This window comes from Pleuronectes platessa, chromosome 12 (genome assembly GCF_947347685.1).
Source record: "Pleuronectes platessa chromosome 12, fPlePla1.1, whole genome shotgun sequence".
NCBI lineage: Eukaryota > Metazoa > Chordata > Actinopteri > Pleuronectiformes > Pleuronectidae > Pleuronectes > Pleuronectes platessa.
This window is the reverse complement of record NC_070637.1, coordinates 3304717-3325051: the sequence shown is the minus strand read 5'-3', so window position 1 is coordinate 3325051 and position 20335 is coordinate 3304717. Positions and strand designations below refer to the sequence as shown.

General features: G+C 40.5%; 1 protein-coding gene and 1 long non-coding RNA gene across 2 annotated transcripts; one reads left to right on the top strand and one right to left on the bottom strand.

Moving 5' to 3' along the window:
- Positions 1 to 327: 327 nt before the first annotated feature.
- On the bottom strand, positions 328 to 5900 carry LOC128453895 (uncharacterized). The gene is made up of 3 exons (XR_008341560.1): positions 5844 to 5900; positions 1077 to 1268; positions 328 to 461 (listed from the first exon to the last, which is right to left on the bottom strand). It is a non-coding gene; the product is annotated as an uncharacterized LOC128453895 (long non-coding RNA).
- Positions 5421 to 18379, top strand: eno4 (enolase 4). The gene is made up of 13 exons (XM_053437010.1): positions 5421 to 5663; positions 8276 to 8404; positions 10062 to 10234; positions 11449 to 11585; positions 12911 to 13080; positions 13173 to 13301; positions 13509 to 13577; positions 14122 to 14286; positions 14448 to 14573; positions 15041 to 15215; positions 16342 to 16403; positions 17067 to 17184; positions 17767 to 18379. Exons 1-13 carry the CDS (start codon positions 5496 to 5498, stop codon positions 17856 to 17858), a joined length of 1713 nt encoding a protein of 570 aa, XP_053292985.1. The 5' UTR covers positions 5421 to 5495; the 3' UTR covers positions 17859 to 18379.
- Positions 18380 to 20335: the final 1956 nt, after the last annotated feature.

Genomic DNA, 20335 nt, shown 5'->3' with positions numbered 1-20335 from the left:
ATACTTTCTGAATATAATTAGGAGCCGTTTAGGCAAAATCACAAGCGCCTAAAATTATTTAAAAAAATAAGAACCAAACTGTGCTTGGTTGAAAAATTCGAATATTAGAATAACAGGAGGGAAATTAATCTACATTAAAACAGGTTAAATGTGAGGGATAAAATTAGGCTTTTAATTGAGACAATTTACAGAATCTTTGAAGCGGCGTCATGTTTTACTGTTTGACAACAAATTTTCCTCCGGGTTCACGGAGAAGCCTCTGACACGCTGATCTGTCCGGGCTCCGGGTTCCGGGCGCGCCGGGCTCCAGGGGCTCCGGTGTCCGTGCTCCGGGTTTCGGGCTCCAAAGCCGGGGAGACGGTTCACCTCTGTCCGCAAACCTGCGCAGCGGCCGCTGCACCACCGCATCCTACATGTGAACTGTGCAGGCCTTTATCGAGGCGTTCATGTCTTCATTATGACTAATGAACAGAAATCAGACTAAATTAAATAAATAAAACAACATTAACACAAGTTCAACATCCTCAGGTGCAAACAACATTATGAAGAAGTTGACATTTTTCCTGCGAATATGGTAATCACTGGAAACAATAAGAGATCGGTGTGCGTGTGCGTGCATGTTTTTTCTCTCATTCCACACAGGTGTTTGTGACTTAAAGAAGTGTGTGAGCGTGTGTGTGTGTGTGTGTGTGTGTGTGTGTGTGTGTGTGTGTGTTCTGTGTGATTTGATAGTCAACAGATCATTATGGGTGTGAGGTGATTCGAGTATTTTCACTGCAAATACTGTTGGAATATAAACCAGACGGAGGAAAGTAGGGCCTGCTGTATTTGTTGGAAATGTCTGACAATTATTTCTTTATTTTAAAATGATTAATTAGTATAACATGTATTTGATGATATATCAATATAAGTATTTTAGTTTATTTTGTATTTTACTTTCTCTTTCAAAATAAAGCGTGAGCTCCTGCATCAACAACGCGTTGAATTACAGAGAGATGGAAACGGGGAGATTTTCTTCATCATCTGCTGTTGATCTGTCTCTTGACAAACACTAATAAAGTTAGAATTCAACAGACCCGTGTGGACTTGTGGGGATCAGAGTGAATGATGGTCCATCTCACAGCCTGGTGAGAGGTTGACAGGTAATGAAGGCCTCCCTGTGATTCTGCAGCCTGAGGCCCACAGCCCACTGAGTGGGAGTGCTGGGTGACTAGAGGACACAGTCACTGTGGTGTCTTCTTCAAGCTGCTCACTGGGGTCCCATCTGACTGTGTCCATTAGAGAAGAAACACCAGAAAGTCTTTATCAAACTGCTGCAATTTAATACACCAATATACACAATTGACAAGTTTATTGGAATTATTCATACACAAGGAAAAGTACACAGGGGGGGGGGGGGGGGGGGGCAGTTTATTGATCAAATATATACATTGTGTGCCATCTAGTTCCAACAATATGGGCTATGGGTTAGCCTCGCAATGTCCAACATTTACAAGTGTTAATATTCAGTGTTTTAGTCTTAAATATGAGCTATATCAGAATTTGTGATAACATTCATTATTTACAATGCTAAATGTTCGATTCAAATATTAATGTTGTAAATCTTTATTTTGTATTGAAAAAACACAGAGAACAAAATTAAATCAGGCAACCAAAAAGAGGTCAGGTTCTGAAATTATTTTCAATTATTAATGTTGTAAATCTTTATTTTGTATTGAAAAAACACAGAGAACCAAATTAAATCAGGCAAACAAAAAGAGGTCAAGTTCTGAAATTATTTTACACTAGAGAAAGTAAAAGAAAATAAACTAAACACTTTCCACTCCTCCACATTATGCTATCCTATTGTCGCAGAATCGCTTTTGATAAAGTTACTGTATTTTCACCCTAGTAAACTGAGAATATTTTTAACTTTTTCAAGAGAGTTTTTGATGTTTATCCATAAACTCTACACCCCAATGTGTAATGTTAATGTTGTGTTGCTCCTCCCTTTGCACAGGAGAGGTGTAGCTGTACCTACTGAGATATCAATCTCAGTAGATATTGTTCATGTGCTGGTTACAGGAGGCAGACCACCACCATCCTCGTGTCTGCAGTGAGACCTGCAGCTTATCAAGTCCAGCTCCACTGCGGAAGCACCAGTGAGAAGCAACAAAGCTTGTGATTCACTGACCAGTCTCATCAACACACAATATAAATACACTTCCTCGATGTGACAGTGAACATCATGCCTGCTTTTATTGTTTAAGCCCCTTATCAAATAGGCTTCATGTTAAATTCACAACATAACAATAATTTGATTGATGAAAAAAGTACAATGTTCTTTGTGATTTACTGTGACTAGCTTTCATATCTTTGATGTTGATGGATTCAGTGGCAGGCATGGAAGAGGTGCTCTTGGTGAAATTGGCTAATCAGGTTGATGGTAACTGAACGTGACTTAACAATAAAATACAAAATAATAATAATAATAATAATAATAATAATAATGATGATACATTTTATTTATTGGCTTTTCAAGACACTCAAGGACACCTTACATGTACAAACAATGCAAAACAAAAACAGATACAAAACAATAATAATAATAAAAACATGAATACAAACAATATATCAGACTAATAAAATAACAAATAAATACTAAACAAATTATAGTTAGAGCACCAAACGGAAGAGGCGAATTTTTAAACGGGATGTGAAGATGGGGAGAGAGTCAGATTCACTGATGGCTTTTGGGAGAGAGTTCCAAATAGAGAACAGTGGAGGTCACTCTGTTTCCAAATCAAGGTTAGTGCGACACACTAAGCTGTCCTTGGCCTGTAGCTGTACTCACTCTGATCTTGAGAAGATTCAGCTCCGTTAACCAGTTCAGCAACAAGCCACAGGCCTTTCGAACCCACTTTCACTTCTAAGCTCTTCACTGCGGTTGAACGTGTCCATGTTTTCAGACTTCAGCCTTGACTCTCCCCTGACAGACATGCACAGTTTTTAATGGACTTAAAACGCCCACTGACTGCCTGATAACCTTTAATGCTGTTATTTTCAATGTGCTTATGGATAATGGGTTTTATAATGTTATGTTATGTTGTTTTTAAATGTGATCTTGACAAATAAAGCTGAATCCTCATGTAAATGCAGCATGCAATGGCAGAGAAAGAACAATCCATGGCTCCACAGTCATGCTCACTAAACAAACGTAAGTGATAGAAGCAAATTCGAAACATTCACATGTTTACCCGTGAGATTAGAAATAGCCCACACGGGGAGAGTTCCAGTGATGTCACTCGAATTTCCTGACCTGCCGCCGTCACTTGAACTTCTCGTTCCCATGGCAACACACAACACAAAGCCAGTGTCGAGCCGACGCACGAGCACGAAGAGACAGAAGCTCGAACCGTGGCAGCGGCAGCTCGTAGAGGCACTTCCGGTGGCAACAGAACCTGCCACTGATTTGTAAAGGCAGTCGACACAGCTGTTTGGGGCAACTACCGCTGTTGGAGACTTATTCTTGGAGATTTGGACACGTTAGTGAACGTTTACTTTGTTCCGTGTCATGGATGGTTGAGACACTTCGTACAGTTATGGTGTCGTCCCTTCACATCTGTTTGATTCTTTTCTACTTTCTGTGCTTGTATGTACTGTATTTTAATAAGGCAGAATTCCCAAATAAATAGTTTCCCAACTTTAATATCCAGATATATTGGTTTTCATCTGTGGGGAGTTTAGTTAAACTTTAATACGATTTATTAGTTGTTTTCTTGGTCCATGCCATGTTAATTATTTTATTTTTGTCTTTGATCATTAACAAGATGCGCCTGTGCCACAATTCAGACTCCTAACAGCGACACAGTAAATAATTATGTTTTTTTCAAAAATTTAGATGTAGATGATCACTTGGGCTACCCACACTAGGTTTCCCTAAAGATCGAGAAGAATAAGGTAAAGATGTCATTTTTTCTCTATTAAGTATTGTGTCCTCATATTGCTTAGTAATGGTGTGTTTTGAGCTGCATAAAAAAATTAAGTGATATTAGTATTGGATACGTGGAGGCTATATTACATGTTCTGCTGTCAAAATACTTTTGAGGACATCATTATTACTTTGCAGTGTAACAGGGTACAACCAGTGTCAAGTGGACACTTCACTGCAGTACCATCTCTACATCCCTGTATTTCCATATGTATATTTATGTGCATTTCTTTATCTGATTCAATATCTGGTCTTGTTCCGCAGATATGCATATCAGTTCGTTTTTTGAATGTATTGTTAGTTTCCATCATCTGCAAAATTAGTAGAAAATGTCCTTTCTTCACTTGTCTTTAGTCTAGCAGCTTGAGGTCTCGCGGTGTAGACAGTTTCATGCTGTGTTAGCCTATAGTGTTTTATATTAAAAATACTAATTCAGCTGTCCTTTCCGATCCACAGAACAGTCGCTGGGCAAATCCAGTCATGACTGACAAGGTGATGCAACCAGTTTCCGAATGGTGTGTCTTTCTGTGTAATGACCTTTATCCAGGCATCGTTTTTAGATGTGGAAAGAGAGTTGAGCTGTTGTTAAAAGGATGTAAAACAATCTGGTGCACACAAATGTGGTAGGACTTAGCAGTGATGTCAATGGAACATGAGGCTTAATGACAGAAACTGGAACACTGCTGTCTTTCCAATGAGTTACATAAAAAGACTCAAATTTGCTCTGACTTACTTCTCTGTCTTAAATGCTGTTATTAATCTGTCATTAGCATAATCATGTTCGTGCCTTGAGAACTTCAAAGATTTTAGCATTTTACAGTCACTTTAACCCAGTCCTTTGTAGCCCTTTTTAAGTTTCCACTATTAACATTTAACACCACTGAAACAATGTGTCCTTACAACAGACAATTCTATGAATTCATGCTTTAATTTAGTTATTATGATCTGCATTTGCACAAATTATTTAAGCATACAAAATTTGAATGTCTATCTGTCATCCAAGCTACATTTTGTATTTGTTATTTTTCAAGTTGTACTTGGTAACCTTTATGGAGAACATATTTTGAAGTTGAAGGACTAACAATACGTCAATTTTTTTTAATAAGGATGTTAGTGTTTTTAACTAGGAGTTGTTGAAGAAAGACTATGAGATCCCGTCAAAAAGAAAAGATCGGGGCCAGAGTCAACTTATGATAAAACTGTAAATGGTTTATATGCAATTGGAAAGTAAGATTGTGTGAGTCTCTCTTTGCTGTCTTTTACCACAAAAACACTGAATATATCAATATATATATATTCAGCCTAAAGAGAATACATATAAATGGAGAGTGTGCCTGGTCCTACCGTTCCTCAAACGTTGTTGCTCTGAGGTATTTCCAGGTTGTGAAAACAAAGGCAGCTAACTCTAAACAGTGTGACAACACAGCCAGCTTCCCCTAACAGTGTGGTTTCTGTGGACACCGGAAGTGCCTCTTCGAGCTACTGCTGCCACGGTTTGAGCTTGTCCCTACTGCGAACACGAGCGATGTCTTACCCGCGCTTCATCAGCCGTCTGTGTAAACAGGAGCAGGATGTGTATGAAACCAAAGTGGCAGCGGCAGAGTTTTACAGGCTCAACAGAATCCCAGAGCAGATCGAGCGAGCTCTGAACGAGCTGTTCCTCCACAAGCCCGCAGACCTCCACGGTTACCTGGTATGAGCTTCTAATGCTAATGCTAATCACACAGCTAATCTAACCTTTGCGGTTAAACCCTGCGTGTTTCTGTTTATTTATTTATTTTCATTTAAGAGAGCTCAAATTAACCGGAAGCAGTACCAGCATATCCATAGCTATATGATAGCGGTATCAGGCAATTTCTAATACAGGACTTACTTTTACTTCAGCTACTTTCAGGTTTCACAGGGGGCGCTGGAGAGAAACATCCTCCTGAGAGCCCCTTTCCCCGCCCATGTCCCCGCCCCTTTAGACATACACACATGCACAAGTTCCAGACCCACTAAGAAAAGGAAAGGAAATAAAATAGATGATTCGGAAGTATTCATATTAATGACATCTGGGGTGAAAACTTATTTCAGTACTCAAACAAATACAAAAATACGGCAGCACTGTACACCTGTAGCCAAATGAAGGTCAAACAAAAGGTTTTAAGGGACAGTTCACCGAAAAATGAAAATTGACTCATTATCTCTATTATCTTCAAATGCAAAAAAAACACACAAAATGCCTCAATGCTCCTGACGTTCAAATTCGACGAAAAAAGGTAACACGTACACCATGTTTTAGCCTAAATGTCCGCTACAGGAAGTAGCGATGCTACCGTGTGTCCTTGGGCGAGAGCTTGTGTGTGGTGTGTGCGTGGGAACGTATATACAGCACTAGAGGACATTTAGGTGGAAGATTGTTTTCTATTTTGTGGAGGTTGGAAAGAAAGTCTAGAAAGAAGTAAAAGTTTATCAGTGAAAGAACAAAATCATATGATGACATGGTTTTGTTTAGTCAATAAAGTCAAAATGCCAAGAATAAGGTCAGTATATCAAGATTAAAGTTAGAATGTAGAACAACTGACAGCTATGTGAGCTGTCACTCTCCATCTTCCTAAGCTAGTATGGGTTTTCCTTCAGAACAGTTTTTTGCACTGGTTACCTCTAGGGTTACCAAATTCCGGGAATATTCAAAGTTGGAAATTTGCCATGGGAATTAATATACGGAAATATGCTGGACAATTTGTGGGTAATTTATACTAACTGTATTTACCTTGTCATATACAGACATATAAACATTTTTTTTGTCATAAGCTGATTTGAGCCCTGAGGAAACTCTGGGCACTTGACTATATGCTTCTGCATCTTTGTGTCATTCTTAACCTAGGTCTTTGCACAGTATTTTCTAATGTACAAAGCCTTTCCTTCTACATTGGCTGGAGTTAAATGTCTCCACACATGAGATGTGGCATTGTTCTATAAAATAAGATGAGAAAAAAGCTTGTAAAAAAACACTAATGCAATGCCAGAGATATAAATAGTTAGCCAAACAATTGCAATCGTCTTTTAATAATATTTTACAATTGATGGATAAATTAATAGAAATAGCCTAGATCCTCGGTTCCCAAACTGGGGTACATGTACCCCAAGGGGTACGCAAAGTGGTTCAGGGGGTACGTGGGGAGAACATTTTATCTGCGTTTTCAAAGTGTAAAAGCCCATTACATTTTCAAACTGAGCTATAAATAATCGCGCAATATTAAATAGTCTGAATAGCCAACTCGCATTGCCAAAAATACCCATATTCAGCAAAATAATTACACTGCCAAAAAAAGTTACAGGTAGGTTAGTGACCGTTAGTCAAAACTAGGGATGGGCATAATTAATCGACAATCGATTAATTGATCCTTAAGAATTTCGTAGATGACATTATTTTGTCATCTACGATTATTATAAGTCCTGAAATCCCTGACAATTTCAAAGTTTCAAGTGTTATAGGGTGTATACGTGCGTCGGGGGGGGGGGGGGGGGGGGTACGTAGCTGGAGATTGAATGTCTGAAGGGGTACGAGACTGTAAAAAGTTTGGGAACCACTGGCCTAGATGAATAGATGAACAATCCTCATTCAGCATGCTAATATATTTCCCCCAGTAATATCATCAAAACTTACCTGACTAGTCCTTGGGCTAATGCAACCCTAGTTACCTCACTGATTGGGCTACCAGACCGTGTTTATGTGCCCAAAGAGAAAGAACTTCCTTGTTACTAAAACAGATTCTGATATCGAAATACCTCTCTGTAAGTTGTGACATGGCCATTTGCCATTTTGGTTTCACCAGAGACATAATGCCAGTGGTCCGGCTGGGTTATCCACTTGCCTATCAACTCGATCATTTGTAACTGACTTTCATAGATTCTCCTTGTAAAACTTTGTTTGAGTCAGTCGTAATACTCGATAACGATCAAACCTTTTGAATATTGTATATGTAGAAACCTCAATACTTGTGAATGGTGAATTTTTTAAAATATTTTTGTGATACATATAAAGATTCATAGTCATCTCTGACAACACCCAGTTAAACTCTTTAACTCCCCAAGCATTGTATTTGATGGAACAGTCTTTAATTACTCCAAACCAAAATAATCATCTACCACATTGTTGCAGATTTAATCACAACTACCACTACAATGATGCCACAGTGTCCACTTTGTGTGCAAAGCTTTTCTTATCGACTAATTACAGGAGCTAAAGTAATTGAAGGCAGAATGTTGGTTCCACTCCCCCCAATGTGGAAGTAAAAAAAATATTTTTCATCACTTTAGGCAAATTACTTCACAAACCTTTCTACACCACCAAGGATACACAGGCTGAAGGGGCGGGAAGTTTATGGTACAAGAGGACAGCTGTCTATTGAGGTGGAGGTCTTCTGCATCGTCCGCAACATGGAGAAGGTAAAACTCAGCCCACTTTGCCTTTTGGCCATAGATTAGTCAACCCCTAGTTTAATGTAATATCAGCAGATGAACTGTTGAAATGATATTTGTTTAAACATCCCTGACTGACGATCCAATGCTCATGTGCCAGACTCTGGATATTCAGTTCAGTGTAATCATTCAGCATGAGGAATGAACCAATACAGATTAAACAAAGGAGATGAGATTCATTAGTGATGTGCTGATCGTTTGAAGTGACACTCAGAGGCCTCATCAAACATGCAGGAGGTACTGATTTGAACAGGCAGCTGGAAGCAAGAAGTGAGGGAAGAAGGTAGCAATCAAAAACAGGGCATGACCCTTGACCCCTGTCTTTTCAGTTTTCTACAGTTTCACAGGAGGCAGAAAGATGAGATGTGACACTGACATCACAGTGAGGTCACAGAGGGCACAGACGGGGGGGCTTAGCCAATGTGCCCAGCGGCACAAGTGCTTTACCAGACAGTGTTCCTTAAAGCTATATTGTCATTGTCAGGTCCTCAGAGCCAAAGACGGATAATACTGATAATGACATGATATGTAAATATATTAAAATGTAAAATGTAAGATTTAACAATCATTAATAATACACAATTGCCAATTTTAGTTAAAGAAAATACTAAGACGGTGCCAGACCCCACCAGATTTAGAGCCTTTTGAACAATTAACATTTTTAAGTTTGTGTTGCAGTTCATTTTGCGTGAACAAATTATTTGTGTTGTTAACAGAAATTATGAGCAGACTACATTAAGAGTCAATCCACTACAAGCTAAACACACAAGAGGTGCTGTTTTAATATTTTTTCTTCAACAAAGAATTAAGCTTTTTTTTATGAAGTAAACAGAACAGACATTAGCTGCTCTCTGGCATCATGGAGAGGTCCTCTGTCAATCGTCTACTGCTGGATCCGTGTCAGGTGGAGGTGACTGTGTCAGTACAAGTCATGTTAATTTTTTTTTATAAAGCCTAATATCACCAATTGGCCTCAAGGGGCTTTGAGAATCTGTAGAGCATATGGCTGACAGGAAAACAACTCCCCCAACAAACCTTTAATTCAATGATGGAAACACATGCAATGCAATATATGCTTGTAAGGACCAAAAGAATATATCATATTATAAGCATGAATGAAGAATAGGAGGTTGAGACAGTTCCAGGTTCTGCCAACAGAAGAGCCACATGACCTCCTGTCCACTATGAAGACCTGGACCAAGGACAGAATTCACAAACGCACAAGAGGCATAACCAAGCACATTATTAACACAGCTAGGAGAAGAACACAGAAGGTGTTGGCGGTGGGGGGGTTTAACTATTGAGCCTGGGACTTTTGGAGGACAAAGATCCGCCAAGTTCCCAGGATGCCCAATGGTCCAGCAGAGCCTTAATGAAAGGACAGGACAGGGGAGAGAAAGAAGAGGAGCTAAGAGACACAAAGAACAGTGACTGGATGCTCATGTGCTTGTAGGAATAAACAAATTGATCGTCAGAAACATGCTTTTCAGATAATATACATTAATTCAGTTCCAGATTTATATCAGTATTAATATTCATTGCTGAATCACAAGTGAGTGTAGTGTTGGTGTGTGGAGGTTGAGAGGATGTAATTCATAAGGCTTTTTCTTCTCTTCTTGTTCAGAGCATGTGCTCAGCCTCGGTCTCCAGCCACTTTGGACATAAAGAGGCATCACAGGACTGGAAGCAGAGGGCTGACCATGTGATGACTGCTGTCCAGTGGGTCAATGAACCTCTCAACAATATGCTGCAGGGCCACAACCCCTGTGACCAATCAGAAGTTGATCAGGCACTCAGGTACTGTTCAACTGAGTTACCCTGCTTTTCTGGAAGTTCAGATAAAAATAGAACTTTGTTTTTTCAACCATCTCTAGATAGTCCACAGAGGAAATTTAGCAACTTTAACAAAGATTTCTACTGTTCATTTAAAAAACTATCATCATTGACGTACAGAAAAAAAAGCATGATGGAAAAAATACTTCCCTGGTTTCAGGTCTCTTCCATGATGAAACTTTGAATTTCCAATGTCGCTTCACAAAAAACCTCAACTAGAAATCTAACCATTCGATTTCTTGAACATAGATTGTCCAACTAATAGTCATTCACAATATTGTGTAATTCCCTCATTTAGATTATAAACTACAAGGGAGACAAATACACATTAATAAAAATGTTTGGTTTTTTAATGCATTAAGATCCAACGGGGTCACATGTGCCTTGTGTTGACATCCTGGAATGGGGTCACGCAGAAGTTAATGCTTTGCACTTGCAGCCACATCAAATCATCATTATGTATTGAGCTCCCCTTGTGTCTCAAGACCCAACAGAAAAGCTTGATGAGTTATCTTGGGGGGTTGGGGTGAATAATGCCATATTGACATGGTACCGTCTGTCTCATAATAGATTCCAATTTTGAATCAGAAAGAGTGGAGACATTTCAAGTATATCACAGCTTCCATTTGTTGTATACTCTAATACTTTTAGATAGAAAGAGTCGTTCTTTTTTTATCTTAGATAAAGTACTTTATTAATCCTAGTCGGGATACATATCCCATCTGGCCTGGTAACACCTTGAGATCTGCCAGGAAGAGCAGGAATGGCTGGGAGTAGGGGCATCTGGAATACTTGGCCAGTTACCTCCACGGCGATTAAATGGGATGTGTAATGTAGACATGGCTTAAGTTGAAGAGCCATGCACATGCATGACTTGGTCAGCTGCATAAACATGGATATTATGATTCTGAGCTGGAGTAATTAATTTGTTGACCCCGATTGTAATCGATAATGGACCTTGTGTGATCTCCTTAGTTATTGTGAGTGAGTGAGGTTGACCTGAGAACATCAGATGAGATCACCTGTGTTCCATGCAAGTGACATACATGTAGGGGCAAAGTATTCTGGAGCAAATTTATTTGGTGTTATTTTGTTGTGCTTCATGAACAGATCTGCCATCTTTTAAATCGTGTTCATGTGGCCCAAAATATAACTTTATGTTCTGTAATTTGGCGCAGCAACTTCTTCATGGTGTGCTACCTGGAGGAGAAAGAGATCCGCGACAGGGAAAAGGAGGAGAGTCCTTGTGAGCCTGAGGTGGTGCTTCCTCCTGAAACACCTACAAAGACTAAAGGCAAAAAGAGTCTTGATAAAGGTAGGGAGCTTACTAGGGGGACAAAAGTAAAGCTTCAGTACAGTGGGAGACCTTGATGTTTTATGGCATCAGAAATCAGTAACAGCATAATGTTGTGTTTAGTTGTTTAAAAATATGGTATCACATTTCAAAAGTAATTTTCTGTATTGAGGTCATCACCTTACTGGTGATGTTTTATGCCTAAATGATGAATATACTGTCTTAAAGAACAATATAATCCATTTTGATCTCTGTGGTGAACCTTCGTCCTTTCCACCCTGCCCCTCACTGATCTCATTTCATGTAAATAAAGGGGACCTAATCGTATCAATAGACTAGACAAGTATGCAAACTAAATGTTGCATCACTGTTCTATTGAAGCTGATTTACATAGTAAAAGCCCTCTCTAATTTGCATTTTCAAAAGATCTAAAAGGATTGTTCTGTATCTGCAGGGAATGACAGCATCTTTGTGAGAGTTCACAGAGACTGAAGTTTCTAATTTGGCCTAAACAAAACTGTCACTACGATCCCAATTTTTAAACTGTGGGTATAAACTTCCCGTTGAGAGATAACACACAAGGATAAAAAATGTTTATGAGCAAAGAGTCTTGGTGCAGCGACCAATTGAATGTTCAACCCTGTTGCTACTTTCTCATCAGCTGCATCGGGTTTTTGCATTCATTAATTCATTATTTGATCACTGTTATAGACACCAGATAAACTCTGAAGCTTCAGTTAATGTTCACATCAAATATCAGAATGGACACAATTCAGCGACTTCAGTGACCTTGACTTAGTATTCCTGAAACTTCTGATTAGTTCATACTCAACAGTCTCTAAAGTTTTTACTCAGAATGAAGAGAAAATCAACAAACGTCCAGTGAGCAGCAGTTGAGTGTTGATGATACAGGTCAGAGGACAATGGTCAAACTGACAGAAAGACTATAGTAACTCAGATAGTCACTCTGTACAACTGTGGAGAACAGAGAAGCATCAGAATGAACAACAACCTTGAGGTGGATGATCTACAACATCAGAGACCACGTTAGGTTCCACTCCTGTTAGCCAGGAACAGAAATGTGAGGCTGCAGTGACACAGACTCACCAACACTGGACAGTTAAAGACTGAAAATGTAGCCTGGTCTGATGACTGTGGATTTCTGCTGAAGCTGCAGATGTAAAGTCACAAACTGGAGTCCACATCATGAATCCATGGAGTCCACCTGCCTTGTGTCAACAGTCCAGACTGCTGCTGCTGGTGTGATGATGTGGAGAATGATGTCTGGTATCTGGTTTTTGAATGTGCCTGATTTTCATTTAAGCCCCCCTGCATCTGACTTTCAGGTAAAAAGAACAACACTCCAGAGAAGCCGCTCCCCCCAGCTGAGCCAACAGAACCAGTTCTGCCTGGAAGCATGGCCATAGGGTCGGTGTCTCTGGCTGTTGCCAGAACTGGGGCTCAGTTACAGGGCATCCCTCTCTACAAATACATAGCCGCTCTAAAGGCCCGAGAGGTTAGATCACTAGCAGCACAAACATGCGTATTTATGCAAACAATAAAAAAAACATATTGGGAGCAACATGTGTCTTAACATATTTTATTCAGACTCCTGCACAGTTTCATATCCCCATTCCTCTGGTAACTTTGCTGAGCTGTGGGAAGGCTTCTCCTGGAAAACTGAGTTTACTGGAGGAAGTCATCCTGATCCCCAAAGCAGGACAACGAGTCAAACAGGTGCTCACCACTCTACACTCAGTGTAGCTGTGCCATGTTCTGTCTGTGGACCACTCCCTCCAAGTGATGGCTGTTGGTATAGACTCAGCCATATAAAGTTGTCTCTTTCTTTGTTCATGCTATGACATGGTATATATTTAGTGAGGCTACATTCAGTTTTCTCTTGGACATTAATAAAATGCACTGAACTGTAAACTTGCTCCCCAGATCATCACAATGACCCTCGAGTTACAGAAGGAGATGATAAGAATAATGAACACTTCAACAAAAGCCGGGGTGAGGGACATTGCTATTGATTCACTGTGAGAATTGCAACTGAGTTCACACAGGCTTTATGATGGCAGAGAATGAAGAAAGCTGGAGGCAGGACTCAAAACTTTCTGTGATGGAGCTTTCCTGAAAGATATACACATAGAAGGTTATTTCTAAGTGATTTCCATGGCTAATGTTCAAATTAACTCCGGTATGCAGGCCTGGAAATGCTTATTAAAACATTCAATACTTCGATCTGCCTTTTCTTTCACGCAGCATTTGTACTATATACACGGATTTATCCGTTCCATTGTTCAGCGACCTCTGGCACTGATATTCACAACACAGTGCAGAGGATTTCACCCCAATTTTCATAACCTTGAAATGACAACTGTTTCTTTCAAGCCTATGAATAAGTAGTCTATTGTCATCCACATGCAGCTTCAGCCAAGCCGTTTTCTAACAGATGATGTGAAGAGCCTTCTAGGTTAATTTATTTATTACAGATGTGTAAAAGTACAATGCATAGATGTTGTTGACTTGGTGAACAATGTGTATCTTCTCCAAGGTCGTTCAGTCTATTCTGCATGACAGTGGAGCGCCGGCTGTGAGCTTTGAGAGACCTGAGCAGCCTCTGGACCTTATCACTGAAGCCTGCGCTAACCTCGGACTGAAACTGGGAACAGAGATCCATTTAGCAGTGCACTGTGCCGCCTGCGAGCTAATGGACTATGTAAGTTGAATGTCACTGGCTTCATGTGCATCATCATGTCTATGTGCATACAGCCAAAGATCTCAGGTCACATATACATCCAGGATAGTATAATTACTGCAGACACAGAGAGAACCAGCAATGGAGGAAATGGCCTTTTCTTTTCTCCCTCTTCATGTCAGTCTAAAGGAAAGTATGAAATTTCAACCGGAGTTTTGAAGTCTCCAGATGAATTAGTGGACGTGTACCAGTCCCTCAACAAGAAATATCCAGCACTGGTAGCCTTCATCAATCCATTTAGGACAGAGGTAAGTTTTTTATCTCATCATTGTTTCATCCATTGTATTATTTATTATTTGATTCAATCAAATTGATGGTGAAGTTTCTTGCATGGTTGTAGTACCAGCTGAAACATGAAAACTAGTTTGCAACCTGGAGGTACCATCACAGAGAGCCGTTGACATGTGACAGGTGCTGCTTTATTTACTTGCAGTTCCTCCTTTTGTAAAGTAATCCCCGGTTTACTGTAAAAAGGACATTTAACACCACATCGGATCTTATCAGTGTCATCATCACATTTCTGTCTTGTCAGCTTAAATCACACTTTCATGAATTGCCATTATCATAACAAGGGCTCTATGTAGAACCAATGGAACTCTCAGTATTTAGGTTTATTTTCTTGACTGGTGTTAATGTTGTTTCTGTGTGTATGTGTATGATGATTTGTACACACAGCTCACTTCACTCAAATGTCCTTGTTCTTGTGCTCTGTAAGGACAAAGAGCAGTGGGAGAAGCTGAACAACCAGATTGGAGGCACATGTTCGCTGCTCTTGGACATCACTAATGAGTCAAAGGCCCCACCCCCTCCGGGAGTCAGCGGCCGCATCTTAAAACACGTTCACGAGACAACAGTCAGTGATTTGATCTGCATCGCATCAGAGCGCCAAGGTAACACATCCACTCAGGTGTGGCAGAGAAAATCTGCAGAAGCACTGCTCAAGGGGAAGATAGTACTCAGCTGTAAATGAGTAAAATATCTTACATATCTAACATACAAGAGTCATGGTAGTGGAACAAAGACGGGCACATCTGCTGGCTCAAGCTTTCCCTTCACGAGAGCAGGTGCATGTACCATACAAGATCAGCTAATACACATACAACACAGCATTATTAAAAGGTGTATATAAATATATATATATATATATATATTAGTGCTGTCAAACGATTAAATTATTTAATCGCAATTAATCGCATTTATGTCATAGTTAACTCAAAATTAATCAACATGTAAAAGTGGAATGGCTTGCTTTATGCAAATGTTTTATTTTATTGAAAAACAACATTGCCAAACAGGACTCACCCTATAGTCCAGTTAAACCATGGCTTAATATTTTCTTTTTTTCAAGTTTGCTGTGAACATAGCAGTCAGGCCTCTTATTTCAGAATCAATGAACCGTAACAGTCAGGTTACCAATAAAAGGTAAGCCTACTTCTTCTTTGCTTTCAGCCAGCTACTCAAACAGGCAAGCAACAAAATAACAAACAAACAAAATACACAGGTAAGTGTCAGGCTATTTTGAAACAAATTAAACACAGAACTTACGAACTTAAGTTCGTGTCTCTCTGAGCGAGTGAGCGGGGGCAGGGGGCGGAGTGGTCTGTTACTGCCCTAGTTCTCACTCACCACACAGGCATACTCTAGATCAGGGACATGGATTGTTTTGATTGAGGGAGCGCTCATGGAATCAGAACAGCAATGCTGATTGTGTTTGGGGGAACAAATCAAATAAACATATCAAGGGAGGATTTATAAAAAATACCATAAATGCAGCGGCAAGCAGTACTGGCTTGAAGCCATCAGTAGAGTAACAGTGTCCTGTTAGAATGACTAAATATGATTGGACATTACTTGTTAACTGGAAGCTGAGTTGCTGATCGCGACATGTGAATGAAGCAGATACTTCAGTGGCTGAGTCTCCACAGGTTCTTCATTTCAAAATGTGAAACATTGCTTCTCTGGTGGATTGTTATCAATTCTAATTGCATTTGTGTGTCCTCACCTGTTGCCCTGCAGGTTCAGTGTTGATGGGAACAACATGTAATGAGCCCTGCACCAACGACTCCTTATCAGATATAGTGAGTTCATTCTTTTATTTTGTGTCACAGACACACACATAACAATAATAATGATAATCTATTGACTTAGAATATGAGAACAATGTCGATAGTGTGAGAACCATAGAAACACCTGAATGTGCAGCTCCTCTCTGCGTTGTAACGGTTTATATTATATTAATATAATGTTACAGTAATATATTAATACAAATATTTTATTCATATTAACTGTCCTCTTTTCACTCTCGCTGCTCTGATAATGCCACGCCAGCTGTTTTCAGAAAATGTCCTGCTCAGCAGCAAACAGACCAGTTGTTCAACAGTGGAGCATTGAGCAAAACCAGGAACAACCATCATCCAGCAATTGCATTTGCATGCACATGTACATATGTAAACCTGTGCACAGTACTCTGTGAGCAGCACTCTGAGATGGTGCTCCATGTTGAGCTGCACATTCACACTGTCCATCGGTTCTGGATTCACACCTGGTGACTGGACTCACTGGCATGTTCATGAAAAAAACACTTGATGACAATGACAACATTTAGTTGTGTCCTTTTTTGTCAAGTAAAAAACTGGATGTTGTGTCATAGTTGTAATCAGTAAAGTTTTTTTGTGAGCATCTATTCAGTGTTCGTCACAGCGGTCCCCGTCTCACAATGTGCTGCTCTTCTACTCCCTCAGGCTGTGGGGCTGGGGCTGGACTATGTCAAACTGGGAGGTCTGAGCGGTGCTGAGAGGATGACTAAATACAACCGGCTGGTTTGTATAGAGGAAGAACTGGACCAACAAGGAATCCTGGGTGGGTTTTCTATGCTCCTCCCTTATCTTTCTTGTTTTAGCTGGACAGAGATAAAGGAGCCAGAGAGAGAGAGAGAGAGAGAGAGAGAGAGAGAGAGAGAGAGAGAGAGAGAGAGAGAGAGAGAGAGAGAGAGAGAGAGAGAGAGAGAATCTCTCTCTGTGTATGTGTGTAAAAGGAAATGTGTGAGGAATCATACAAACGTCTATTTGTGTGTCTGTCTGTGTGTGTGTGTGTGTGGGAGAATGAAAAGCCCTACCTTGGATCTGTTAATTGGCTGCCTAATTACACACTGGGACAAATACTTTCCCAGTCATCATTTCCAAATGATAGATGCAGGCAGGAGCAGCGGAGAGTTAATGAGTGAATCCAGTTCCGATCAAAAAAACACTTTATTTATCATGTTTGCTGCGGTTTGTTGTTTGTGTTGAAATGACGTGCTGCAGCCCGGAGTGGACCGAGTGCAGAAAGAGACTCAGTGGGCTTCAGCTGCAGCAGCGGGGCAATGATGTCAGTCCCGTTATGTGAAGCGTCTGTGTTCCTCCTTTTGTCCTCTCACTTCATTTCATTATTTTGTCTTGTCAGTCTCCAAGGAGAAGCACTCCCCTCCCCTGTTTGCTGGAAAACTACAGAAGGAGTCCACTGCGGCGGGCAGAGCTCTGTCAGAGGAGGCCTGAGGCAACACAGCTCGCAAGAGAACACGACTGATAAACCCAGCACATTATATTTGACTTTCAACACCCGATACTGCTGTGAGCCCTGAGTCACAGGTCAGGATTTCACTTATAATCCACATGATTAAGTGCATCCGTTGTAGTGTTACTATTCTCTTTAAATCAAAATGAAGCTATTCAGAGACAGACTGAGAGGGCTCACACTACCTTCAGCAAAGCGGCTTTTAAAACCCCTAAACATCTTGTCACTAGTTCAGTTATGAGCCATGTTACCAGGCACTGTAGACTGCAGCTCCTTCCACAAACAGGTCTGCTTTCAGATCACAATCAACCACCTCCATAAAAACATCCAAATATAGCAGCACTCAGCAGCCACAACACACGAGCCTTCACTATTCACTACAATGGAGACAGGAGAGAGCCACTGATAGAGCTCATTATTTCATTTCACCACTTTAATTTTAAACATGTATTCTTAATGAATGTTTGAATCTTTTCATTAAATATTTTTTTCTAAAAATGTGTTTATTTTGTATTACTTCCAGGAAAAAAATATATTCCTTAATATTACTATTACTACAAAAATGTTGTATATTTTGAACATTTAATTTGAGTAAGCGTACCGTTGTCCTCTGAATTCAAGCAAAGTGAATCTTAATGTTTCGGATTGTTTTATTCCAAGAGCAAGTAAAACTGCTAAAATCACTAGAAAAAAAATGTTTGAGATGTTTAGGTATTTTTCTGATTTCCTCTTCCGTTAGTGGTGTTGCCGTCCCTCTGAGGGGGGCTCCCGGGACCTGACCCTGCATTGGGACCTTTGATCTAGATTAAATGTGAAATTGAAAACACTCCAAGGATTCATATAAATTTGATAATTTTTAAACTCTACAAGTCAGGGTCACCCATCGGGCTCATTCATAATGGACTTAAGAGAGTGACAGTGACACACAGCAAGACCCCTTCGCTGCTCATTGGCTTGTGGAGGAAACAATTCTGTCAGTTAGTAAAAACAGCAGAGCAGCTACGTCTCTGCACAGACCAAAAGGCGCTTGTATGTAGGAGCTACCTCGGTGCTATGCGTACATATGCGTATTCAATCGAAAAAATAAATTACGCTTCAAATTCTATTTCATTGAATTTGTTTCTCGATTTGCCGGCAGCTTACACTCCGCACTGCTGTAAAAGTGTGTGAGTGAAGACAACCTCTAATCAATGAAACGTGCAGACACAGGCTGAGGCCGGGCACACAGCGGCGTCTCAACAGAGGCTCCCTGGTAAGGCAATTACTGTGTTTGGGAAAATAAATGAAATGACTAACAAAATAGGTCAAATTAAGTGTTTCCCAGCCACGCCAAAAGGACCTCCCTAATTGCTGATCCCCGAAGGGACCAAAATACAAAAACAACAAAACATCATATTGTATCGGCCCGACGTAGACAGAAAAGACGCTGACAATAGGTTGCGGTGGCGAAGAAGATGCTGGGGAAGAAAAGGACACAGCATGGTTTGTGTAATTATATGTTTTGCCTCGATCGGCAGCGAGCGCACCTTCTGTCAATCACTGTCAACAAGTCTGGTAGCTGGAGCAGATGGTAGAGGAAGGAATTGAGCCGGTCATTGACTTTGTTTCTTTCCGAGGGAAGAGGCAAACTCCCCCCCCGAGGATTCAAACAGACATTGTATGTTGCCATACTATTGAGTTATACCACGATGGCCTCGACAAGAAGAACATCATTGGATATGGGGGATATGAACAGAGACAAATCAATAGGAAGGCCTTCTCTCTTCTTTCTTCTCCTACTGAAGCACTGACACTTTATCCTCCAACATATCTTTGAAGAACATTTACACATCCTCGTGCTGTTTCTATCACGACCAGACAGGAGGACGCAAAGCCACATATGCTCTGTGCACAGGGGATTAGTTTAATCCCTTCACACGCCATTTCCTGTTCCTACTGTTGTGACTAAATCTGCATTTAAATAAAGTTAGCATCTTTGAACAGCGCTGCTGATGAATCCCGTTAGAGCCACAATGGCGTTTCCTCCATGCTCTGTTAAAGAGGAACCGGGAGCTGGAAATTGCACCTCAGTGCTAAATGAAGCCTAAAGCTTTAATTAAGAGCAGCACACAAAGAGGGACGGATGCTGGCCGCCGTTCACAGCTCTCATGTTTCAGCCCCTCACTTGAGGAGGTGTCTGGGAAACCTCGACAGGTGCTGAGGTGAAACAAAACGAGATGAGAGCGGACCAGCATTGTGGGTCAATCGCAAGCATTCACTGTGACTTTGAAAGGGCAAAGGCGGATCCTCGGCTCCATACCTGACTCACAGCCTCTAATCACTGAGGCTTAGAGGTGAAATCCACTGGGAAGTCACTCGAACACTGTTGCTAAACCGACAGTGATGACGCCCTCTCCTCTTCTGCTGCGATGCTGAGGAGACTTTATTAATCGTGTTCAACAGAATCTAGAGAAATGAA